This window comes from Pelobates fuscus, chromosome 13 (genome assembly GCF_036172605.1).
Source record: "Pelobates fuscus isolate aPelFus1 chromosome 13, aPelFus1.pri, whole genome shotgun sequence".
Classification (NCBI taxonomy): Eukaryota; Metazoa; Chordata; class Amphibia; order Anura; family Pelobatidae; genus Pelobates; species Pelobates fuscus.
The window spans coordinates 2,853,473-2,866,011 of NC_086329.1; the positions used below are offsets into that span (position 1 = coordinate 2,853,473).

At 43.6% G+C, this 12,539-nt stretch overlaps 1 protein-coding gene across 1 annotated transcript in view; it reads right to left on the reverse strand.

The window, feature by feature from the left end:
• The window catches only part of GCHFR (GTP cyclohydrolase I feedback regulator), a 28,557-nt gene that overhangs the window by 4,878 nt on the left and 11,140 nt on the right, over nt 1–12,539 (reverse strand). The window contains exon 2 of the mRNA XM_063439063.1: nt 6,039–6,133. Within this exon, the coding sequence (XP_063295133.1) occupies nt 6,039–6,133 (95 nt within the window). The remainder of the gene's footprint in view (nt 1–6,038; nt 6,134–12,539) is intronic.

The window sequence follows — 12,539 nt, forward strand, 5'->3', positions numbered from 1 at the left end:
CCATGCATCCACTACCCTCTCAGTAAAGTAATACTTCCGGATATTATTTTTAAACCTTTGTCCCTCTAATTTAAGACTATGTCCTCTTGTTGTGGTAGTTTTTCTTCTTTTAAATATAGTCTCCTCCTTTACTGTGTTGATTCCCTTTATGTATTTAAATGTTTCTATCATATCCCCCCTGTCTAGTCTTTCCTCCAAGCTATACATGTTAAGATCCTTTAACCTTTCCTGGTAAGTTTTATCCTGCAATCCATGAGCCAGTTTAGTAGCCCTTCTCTGAACTCTCTCTAAGTTATCAATATCCTTCTGGAGATACGGTCTCCAGTACTGCGTACAATACTCCAAGTGAGGTCTTACCAGTGTTCTGTACAATGGCATGAGCACGTCCCTCTTTCTACTGCTAATACCTCTCCCTATACAAGCAAGCATTCTGCTAGCATTTCCTGCTGCTCTATTACATTGTCTGCCTACCTTTAAGTCATCAGAAATAATCACCCCTAAATCCCTTTCCTCAGATGTTGAGGTTAGGACTCTATCAAATATTCTGTACTCTGCCCTTGGGTTTTTACGTCCAAGATGCATTATCTTGCACTTATCCACATTAAATGTCAGTTGCCACAACTCTGACCATTTTTCTAGTTTACCTAAATCATTAGCCATTTGGCTTATCCCTCCTGGAACATCAACCCTGTTACATATCTTAGTATCATCAGCAAAAAGACATACCTTACCATCAAGACCTTCTGCAATATCACTAATAAAAATATTAAAGAGAATGGGTCCAAGTACAGATCCCTGAGGTACCCCACTGGTAACAAGACCATGCTTTGAATATACTCCATTGACGACAACCCTTTGTTGCCTGTCACTCAGCCACTGCCTTACCCATTCAACAATATTGGAATCCAAACTTGAATATTGCCGTTTATTGATAAGCCTTCTATGTGCAACAGTGTCAAAAGCCTTACTGAAATCTAGGTAAGCAATGTCTACTGCACCACCCTGATCTATAATTTTAGTTACATAAATCAAAAAAATCAATAAGATTAGTTTGGCATGATCTCCCTGAAGTAAACCTATGTTGTCTCTGATCTTGAAATCCATGTGTTTTTAGATGTTCAACAATCCTATCCTTTAACATGGTTTCCATCACTTTCCCCACTACTGAAGTAAGGCTTACTGGCCTATAGTTGCCCGACTCCTCCCTATTACCTTTCTTGTGAATGGGCACAACATTCGCCAACTTCCAATCTTCTGGGACTACTCCTGTTATCAATGATTGGTTAAATAAATCTGTTAATGGTTTTGCTAGTACACCACTAAGCTCTTTTAATAGCTTTGGGTGTATTCCATCAGGTCCCATTGACTTGTCTTTACTTTTGAGAGTTGAAATAGAACCTCTTCCTCTGTAAACTCACGTGTAATAAATGACTCATTTGTCCTTTTTCTTAACTGAGGTCCCTTTCCTTCATTTTCATCTGTAAATACTGAACAAAAATAGTCATTGAGGCAGTCAGCTAGACCTTTATCCTCATCTACATACCTTCCTTCTTTTGTTTTTAATCTAACTAATCCTTGTTTTACTTTTCTTTTCTCATTTATGTATCTAAAAAATGTTTTGTCCCCCTTTTTTACTGACTGTGCTATTTTCTCTTCTGTGTGTGATTTGGAAGCTCTTATAACTTGCTTAGCCTCTTTCTGCCTAATCTTATAGGTCATTCTGTCTTCCTCACTGGGTTTTTTTTATAATTACTAAATGCTAACTTTTAGTTTTTTTACTATTTTGGCCACATCTGCGGAGTACCACAGTGGTTTCTTGAATTTTTTGCTTTTACTGACAAGCCTAATGCAATTTTCTGTTGCCTTCAGTAGTGCAACTTTTATACAATCCCATTTCTCTTGGACTCCATTTAAATTGCTCCAGTCTGATAATGACTCCTTTACACATATTCTAATTTTAGAAAAGTCTGTTTTTCTAAAGTCTAAAACTTTTGTTTTTGTGTGGTGTGACTCAGTCACTGTTCTTATATTAAACCACACTGACTGATGATCACTGGATCCTAAACTTTCACCCACAGTAATATCTGATACCAAATCTCCATTTGTTAACACTAAATCTAGTATGGCCTCTTTACGAGTTGGCTCCTCAACGACTTGTTTTAGAGACAATCCCAGTAGGGAGTTTAGAATATGTGTGCTCCTGGCACAAGCAGCTATTTTTGTTTTCCAGTTCACATCAGGAAGATTAAAGTCACCCATGATGATAACTTCCCCCTTCATTGTCATTTTAGCCATTTCCTCAACTAGTAGATTATCTAACTCTTCAATTTGTCCTGGGGGCCTATAAATCACACCTACACGAGTTACTGTGTGATTACCAAATTCTAACGTAGCACAAATGGACTCTATGTTCACCTCACTAACTTTTATTAGGCTAGATTTTATGCTATCCTTTACATACAGGGCCACCCCTCCCCTTTCCTGCCTTCCCTGTCTTTTCTATATAAAGAGTACCCTGGTATTGCTATGTCCTAGTCATTTTTCTCATTATACCATGTCTCAGTAACAGCGACTAAATCTACACTATCAGTTGCCATTATTGCCACAAGTTCATGGATCTTATTCCCTAAACTGCGAGCATTTGTAGACATGAATCTAAGCTTATCATTTTTTAACACACTTGCTACAGGCACCTTCTGTCCTTGTTTTGGGGGACAGTTGGATTGATGTTTTATCACCCTTTTGCCCCTCCCCCCCTCCTAGTTTAAATACATCCTAGCAAAACCTCTGAACTGCTCACTGAGAACATTTGTTCCCTTTTGAGAAAGATGCAAACCATCTTTTTTGTACAGTTTATTTCCATTCCAAACAGAGCTACCATGAGCAAAAAAGCCAAATCCTTGCTCCCGACACCATTCACCAAGCCACAAGTTAAAGTCCCTAATACGCATCCGCCTGTCGTTCTGAGTGTTATGCACAGGCAGAACTTCAGAGAATGACAGTGTGGAAGCAACCTGCCGTATATCATTGGCAAAAACACTAAAAACGTCCTTAACCTCTGAAACCTTATTGCAAGCCAAGTCATTTGTCCCTAGATGGACAAGTACATCCAATTCCCCTTCCTGCTTTGCTCGCTTAACAATATTACAGATACGACTCCTGTCTCTGTGAGCAGTAGCTCCGGGAAGACGCCTCACAAGACCACTCCACACCTGTTATGATGGAATCCCCCAACAACAACTGCTTTCTATTAGGCCTCACCATAGTCTTCAAGCCTCTCTCCACAACACCACTAGCCTCAGTGCCTCTCTCCACAACACCACTAGCCTCAGTGCCTCTCTCCACAACACCACTAGCCTCAGTGCCTCTCTACACAACACCACTAGCCTCAATACCGCCTCGGTGCCTCTCTCCACAACACCACTAGCCTCAGTGCCTCTCTCCACAACACCACTAGCCTCAGTGCCTCTCTGCACAACACCACTAACCTCAGTGCCTCTCTGCACAACACCACTAGCCTCAGTGCCTCTCTCCACAACACCACTAGCCTCAGTGCCTCTCTGCACAACACCACTAGCCTCAGTGCCTCTCTCCACAACACCACTAGCCTCAGTGCCTCTCTGCACAACACCACTAGCCTCAGTGCCTCTCTGCACAACACCACTAGCCTCAGTGCCTCTCTGCACAACACCACTAACCTCAGTGCCTCTCTCCACAACACCACTAACCTCAGTGCCTCTCTCCACAACACCACTAGCCTCAGTGCCTCTCTGCACAACACCACTAGCCTCAGTGCCTCTCTGCACAACACCACTAGCCTCAGTGCCTCTCTGCACAACACCACTAGCCTCAGTGCCTCTCTCCACAACACCACTAACCTCAGTGCCTCTCTCCACAACACCACTAGCCTCAGTGCCTCTCTCCACAACACCACTAGCCTCAGTGCCTCTCTCCACAACACCACTAGCCTCAGTGCCTCTCTCCACAACACCACTAGCCTCAGTGCCTCTCTCCACAACACCACTAGCCTCAGTGCCTCTCTCCACAACACCACTAGCCTCAGTGCCTCTCTCCACAACACCACTAGCCTCAGTGCCTCTCTCCACAACACCACTAGCCTCAGTGCCTCTCTCCACAACACCACTAGCCTCAGTGCCTCTCTCCACAACACCACTAGCCTCAGTGCCTCTCTGCACAACACCACTAGCCTCAGTGCCTCTCTGCACAACACCACTAGCCTCAGTGCCTCTCTGCACAACACCACTAGCCTCAGTGCCTCTCTGCACAACACCACTAGCCTCAGTGCCTCTCTCCACAACACCACTAGCCTCAGTGCCTCTCTCCACAACACCACTAGCCTCAGTGCCTCTCTCCACAACACCACTAGCCTCAGTGCCTCTCTCCACAACACCACTAGCCTCAGTGCCTCTCTCCACAACACCACTAGCCTCAGTGCCTCTCTCCACAACACCACTAGCCTCAGTGCCTCTATCCACAACACCACTAGCCTCAGTGCCTCTCTCCACAACACCACTAGCCTCAGTGCCTCTCTCCACAACACCACTAGCCTCAGTGCCTCTCTCCACAACACCACTAGCCTCAGTGCCTCTCTCCACAACACCACTAGCCTCAGTGCCTCTCTCCACAACACCACTAGCCTCAGTGCCTCTCTCCACAACACCACTAGCCTCAGTGCCTCTCTCCACAACACCACTAGCCTCAGTGCCTCTCTCCACAACACCACTAGCCTCAGTGCCTCTCTCCACAACACCACTAGCCTCAGTGCCTCTCTGCACAACACCACTAGCCTCAGTGCCTCTCTGCACAACACCACTAGCCTCAGTGCCTCTCTGCACAACACCACTAGCCTCAGTGCCTCTCTGCACAACACCACTAGCCTCAGTGCCTCTCTCCACAACACCACTAGCCTCAGTGCCTCTCTCCACAACACCACTAGCCTCAGTGCCTCTCTCCACAACACCACTAGCCTCAGTGCCTCTCTCCACAACACCACTAGCCTCAGTGCCTCTCTCCACAACACCACTAGCCTCAGTGCCTCTCTCCACAACACCACTAGCCTCAGTGCCTCTATCCACAACACCACTAGCCTCAGTGCCTCTCTCCACAACACCACTAGCCTCAGTGCCTCTCTCCACAACACCACTAGCCTCAGTGCCTCTCTCCACAACACCACTAGCCTCAGTGCCTCTCTCCACAACACCACTAGCCTCAGTGCCTCTCTCCACATCACCATTACACTCTGAAAGTGCAGAAAATGAATTATGTAGAGCAACAGACTGTGCAATATGCCTTTTATCCACAAATCTACGTCTACGTGATCCATCTGCCATTCCTAGTATGTCTCTGCGTCAGTGGCTTTGCTATCCTTACATGGGAGAGCCATATTAAAGGATTGCAAATTATCCCTTATCGGATATCCTTAAATGACACTCCCATAGAAGGATAAACTAAGGAGTTATCTACTAAATAGCTGAAAGATTACATTTGAATCTTATTCATTTTGAACAGTATTACCCAAACTCCGGCCCTCCAGATGTTGCTGTACTACAACTCCCATGATTCTCAGCCTCTTTCATTCATAGAATCATGGGATTTGTAGTTCAGCAACATCTGGAGGGCCGGAGTTTGGGGAAGCCTGATTTTGATCTTTCAGCTTTTTAGTAGATGAGTACGTTGGCTCCCGTATGTGGCATTACCAGGTTTAGGGATCTATCTGCTAAACAGCACCCTAATTCGGTATCCTTTAGAATAAGGACATGTGTATTCTACAAACAACATTGTTTCTGAATTTATAGTTCCAAATCCATTTCCAAATTTTTGGGCAAACAGAAGTTAGATCCGATTGACTATAATGAGGTTGGAGTATTTTCCCCAATCAGCGTGTTTCCCCTTTTACATTTGTGTAATTCACTAAAATCCCATGTACAGTTATGTGAACGCTGCATTATTCTATACAAATACATTAAGAATTGGTCCCATTGGAAAACCAAATAAATGTGTGTTATCGGGTAACTTACAAGTTATTACCCAGCACTGTCCTCCTTGTGGCCCCAAGCTGCTCCATCAGCTCCGGATCGGAGAATTCGTCGCCGACCATGGTAGGGCCAATCTCCTGCGTGAGAAACGACTACGTTAAACACTAATTAAATAGCAGCGTAGAAAACAAACAGCGGATGTAAAATACATAAATGACAGTATTTAATTTGATAGCCAAGTATCGCACAACATTTCATATGACCATAGAAGGCTCTTGTTTTACGAGGTGGAGCCACATTATATATTCTCTCCCACAATCCCCTTGCACGACAGTTTTGTGAATAACCCTGCAGCGTCACTTCAAACGCCAGCCAATGAGGACTATTGGTCATTACATCACATATTACACCGGATATTTAATACAAACCACGTCCTGGCCTAGTCACCATCAGTTAAATCTGTGTGACTTGCGGCCTCCATACTGTAAATCCTGCATGCATGGCAAATACGCGTTCTGCAGAGTTTGATGTCACTGCGTCTCCCTGCTCTCATAGCCTAGCAGCGAGCCATGCGCAGAACGGAGATCATATCCGCACTGCTTGGCCGTGGTACACATATGGAGAAACAGATGGAATTAAATGTGGGTGTTGTGGCTGTAGATTCGCTGTATGATGCTTGTGGAACTGCCCATTTTTCCAGTTAAAGGCACTATAGTCATCAGACTATAATATAAGGTATACTGCTTAATGTATAGTATGTATTATACTGTATTTATTCTGGCGAGTAGAATCATTCCCTTCAGCCTTTTTGCAGTAAACCGTTTTTTCAGAGAAAAAGCAGTGTTTACATTACAGTCTAGGGATACCTCCAGTGGCCACTCCTCATTTCCTATGGAAAAGCATTCTGATTGGCTGAGATCATCACTTCTGATAATGTCAGCGAGGAGGATCAGGAGCAGAGGCAGCACTAGCAGACTGGAATAAAGGTAAGATTTTTACTATTTTTAGTGGGCAAGATAGTGTTAAAATTACTATCGGGTCAGAAATACATGTTTCAGTTAAACTAATTTTTGGCTTGCAACTCTTAGTGACTTTACCACAATTCCCAGTTTATTAGCCGGCATTTTGCAGTATTTTTTTACAGGGAATATTGCCCAAAAAGTAAACTATTCTGCATTCCAAGTTAATGTTTATTATTGTCCTCAGATCTCTCACGCGACGCTAAGGATCTGCGAGCAGCTGTGTCCTGTCTACATGACAGCCAGTTGCGTGTTTTTTTGTATGAGCCTGTAATGAGCATCATGTAAGTGATAAGAATAATGTATGTTTTATCAGACGGTGCCGATACAGAGCCTTAATGTGATGGCTTTAAGCTGCTGAATGACAGCAGTGCAAACATGCAATATGTTGTTGGCTGCACATCTCCTCCCTACAATAAAGGGACTCTTTGATCCCATAACACCAGTGCTGGCAGTCTACCACTGGAATCCAGACCGATAATGTGGGAGTGAATCTGAGCACCATCACCACTACAGCAGAGCGCCCCTAGCACAATCCTATTTTAACATGGAAAATATTGTAGCCTGGTTTGACAAGTTCCGCTGGACACCCACGCCATATCCACTCTTCCTGTGCAGGAGAAGTCAGAAGTCACGTTAGAGCAAAGCGATCCAAAGCAATGATTCAGTCACTGGCCCAGCCAATAACAAAGGTCCTGCTCTGCGTAAAGTCACTTCTGCTTTCTCCGTTTAGAGAAGATGGGCGAGCACAGGGTCCCAGGTAAGTTGTCGACTTACTATGAGACGGTGCCAGGGCTTCCATCACAGCCGGATTGTCCCATCACACTGTGATGTTGGCCCCTTTCTGGTATCTTGTCCGGACAGGTAAACGTTAAATAACATGACAGCAAGGTGAGAAATTACCGTCAGTATTAGAAAAGCGTTAATGACCATCCACCAAACAACTGGAAAACTAATCCGTGTTTGTACATTTAGAAATGGACGCAGCTGTGAGCAGACCTGCTATAAGGACTTATCAACCTACAGATGTTTTAAGCACGCACCCCAGCCCCAGAGAATCCGCTTGCCAAATCCCTGGCGTAAAAAACAAGTTACATGAATCTACAATTCAGATTTCAATGCAGCCTTAAAAAAAAAAAAAAACATGCTTCTTAAACAGCATCTATCCAACGTCCGAAAGAAATCTTTCACATTTAAAGAGGCATTTACCTGCTAAACCGGGTCACTCCACGTACCATAACCACAAACCTGATAATCAGCGTCACTCCACCAACCACAACTACATACCTACAAACAGGGTGACTGTATGCACCACAACTACATACCTACAAACAGGGTGACTGTATGCACCACAACTACATACCTACAAACAGGGTGACTGCATGCACCACAACTACATACCTACAAACAGGGTGACTGCATGCACCACAACTACATACCGACAAACAGGGTGACTGTATGCACCACAACTACATACCGACAAACAGGGTGACTGTATGCACCACAGCTACATACCTACAAACAAGGTGACTGTATGCACCACAGCTACATACCTACAAACAAGGTGACTGTATGCACCATAACTACATACCTACAAACAGGGTGACTGTATGCACCATAACTACATACCTACAAACAGGGTGACTGTATGCACCACAACTACATACCTACAAACAGGGTGACTGTATGCACCATAACTACATACCTACAAACAGGGTGACTGCATGCACCATAACTACATACCTGCTAATCAGCGTCACTCCACCAACCATAACTACATACCTACAGGGTGACTGTATGCACCACAACTACATACCTACAAACATGGTGACTGTGTGCACCATAACTACATACCTACAAACCCACAACTACATACCTACAAACAGGGTGACTGTATGCACCACAACTACATACCTACAAACAGGGTGACTGTATGCACCATAACTACATACCTACAAACAGGGTGACTGTATGCACCACAGCTACATACCTACAAACAAGGTGACTGTATGCACCATAACTACATACCTACAAACAGGGTGACTGTATGCACCATAACTACATACCTACAAACAGGGTGACTGTATGCACCACAACTACATACCTACAAACAGGGTGACTGTATGCACCATAACTACATACCTACAAACAGGGTGACTGCATGCACCATAACTACATACCTGCTAATCAGCGTCACTCCACCAACCATAACTACATACCTACAGGGTGACTGTATGCACCACAACTACATACCTACAAACATGGTGACTGTGTGCACCATAACTACATACCTACAAACCCACAACTACATACCTACAAACAGGGTGACTGTATGCACCACAACTACATACCTACACACAGGGTGACTGTATGCACCACAACTACATACCGACAAACAGGGTGACTGTATGCACCACAACTACATACCGACAAACAGGGTGACTGCATGCACCATAACTACATACCTACAAACAGGGTGACTGTATGCACCACAACTACATACCTACAAACAGGGTGACTGTATGCACCACAACTACATACCAACAAACAGGGTGACTGTATGCACCACAACTACATACCTACAAACAGGGTGACTGTATGCACCATAACTACATACCTACAAACAGGGTGACTGTATGCACCACAACTACATACCTACAAACAGGGTGACGGTATGCACCACAACTACATACCTACAAACAGGGTGACTGTATGCACCACAACTACATACCGACAAACAGGGTGACTGTATGCACCACAACTACATACCGACAAACAGGGTGACTGCATGCACCATAACTACATACCTACAAACAGGGTGACTGCATGCACCACAACTACATACCTACAAACAGGGTGACTGTATGCACCACAACTACATACCGACAAACAGGGTGACTGTATGCACCACAACTACATACCGACAAACAGGGTGACTGCATGCACCATAACTACATACCTACAAACAGGGTGACTGTATGCACCACAACTACATACCTACAAACAGGGTGACTGTATGCACCACAACTACATACCGACAAACAGGGTGACTGTATGCACCACAACTACATACTGACAAACAGGGTGACTGTATGCACCACAACTACATACTGACAAACAGGGTGACTGCATGCACCATAACTACATACCTACAAACAGGGTGACTGTATGCACCACAACTACATACCTACAAACAGGGTGACTGTATGCACCACAACTACATACCGACAAACAGGGTGACTGTATGCACCACAACTACATACCTACAAACAGGGTGACTGTATGCACCACAACTACATACCGACAAACAGGGTGACTGTATGCACCACAACTACATACCTACAAACAGGGTGACTGTATGCACCAAAACTACATACCGACAAACAGGGTGACTGCATGCACCATAACTACATACCTACAAACAGGGTGACTGTATGCACCACAACTACATACCGACAAACAGGGTGACTGTATGCACCACAACTACATACCGACAAACAGGGTGACTGCATGCACCATAACTACATACCTACAAACAGGGTGACTGTATGCACCATAACTACATACCTACAAACAGGGTGACTGTATGCACCATAACTACATACCTACAAACAGGGTGACTGTATGCACCATAACTACATACCTACAAACAGGGTGACTGTATGCACCATAACTACATACCTACAAACAGGGTGACTGTATGCACCATGACTACATACCTACAAACAGGGTGACTGTATGCACCATAACTACAAACCTGCTAATTAGCCTCACTCCATGCACCATAACTACATACCTGCCCACTCTATGGCCTTCATGTAACATGATATAGGACTCAGACAATACATGTAATACAGGATGCAGACTGTATGTAACATATACTATTCAGACCACATTACATACATCATAACACACAGACTATAGATGATACAATACATAGAAAGGTTACACATGATATAAAGTAGATCATATATTATAACATAACATTATATATTATAATAGACAGGTAAATATAATACATAGATAAGATAATATATATTGATATATTAAACACAGATTATATATTATAATAGACAGATGTGATAATAGACATATGGTATACTAGTTATAGATATGACAGGTTATATATTATAATAAACACATGATGAACTATAATAGACAGATAATATATATTAATATAAAACACATTGTATATATTATAATAGATTATATTAATATAATAAACACATTAAAGAGATTATGACAGATAATATATATTAATGTAATAATAAACACATATGGACAGATAATATATTATAATAATGATAAACACACAATTATTATATACAAGTGATACTCGAAAAATTAGAATATATTGCAAAAGTTAATTTATTCAGTAATGCAACGTAAAAGGGGAAACTAATCTATGAAATAGACACATTACATGCAAAGCAAGATGGTTCAAGCCGTGATTTGTCATAAGTGCGATGATTATGGCTTACAGCTCATGAAAACCCTAAATCCACAATCTCAGTAAATTAGACTATTGTGAAAAGGTGCAATATTCTAGGCGCACAGTGTCCCACTCTAATCAGCTAAGTAAGCCATAACACCTGCAAAGGCTTTCTGAGCCTTTAAATGGTCTCTCAATCTGGTTCAGTAGGAATCACGATCATGGGGAAGACTGCTGACCTGACAGTTGTGCAGAAAACCATCATTGACACCCTCCATAAGGAGGGAAAGCCTCAAAAGGTAATTGCGAAGGAAGTTGGATGTTCCCAAAGTGCTGTGTCAAAGCACATTAATAGAAAGTTATGTGGAAAGGAAAAGTATGGAAGAAAAAGGTACACAAGCAGCAGGGATGACCGCAACCTGGAGAGGATTGGCAGGAAAAGGCCATTCAAAAGTGTTGGGGACTTTCACAAGGAGTGGACTGAGGCTGGAGTCAGTGCATCAAGAGCCACCACACACAGACGGATCCTGGACATGGGCTTCAGATGCCGTATTCCTCTTGTCAAGCCGCTCCTGAACAACAAACAACGTCAGAAGCGTCTTACCTGGGCTAAAGAAAAACAGACCTGGTCTGTTGCTCAGTGGTCCAAAGTCCTCTTTTCTGATGGGAGCAACTTTTGCATCTCATTTGGAAACCAAGGACCCAGAGTCTGGAGGAAGAATGGAGAGACACACATTGCAAGATGCTTGAAGTCCAGTGTGAAGTTTCCAGTCTGTGTTGATTTGGGGAGCCATGTCATCTGCTGGTGTTGGTCCACTGTGCTTCATTAAGTCCAGGGTCAACACAGCCGTCTACCAGGAGATTTTGGAGCACTTCATGCTTCCTTCCGCAGACGAGCTTTATGGGGATGCTGACTTCATTTTCCAGCAGGACTTGCCACCTGCCCACACTGCCAAAAGCACCAAAGCCTGGTTCAATGACAGTGGGATTACTGTGCTTGATTGGCCAGCAAACTTGCCTGACCTGAACCCCATAGAGAATCTATCGGGCATGGCCAAGAGAAAGATGAGAGACATGAGACCGAACAATGCA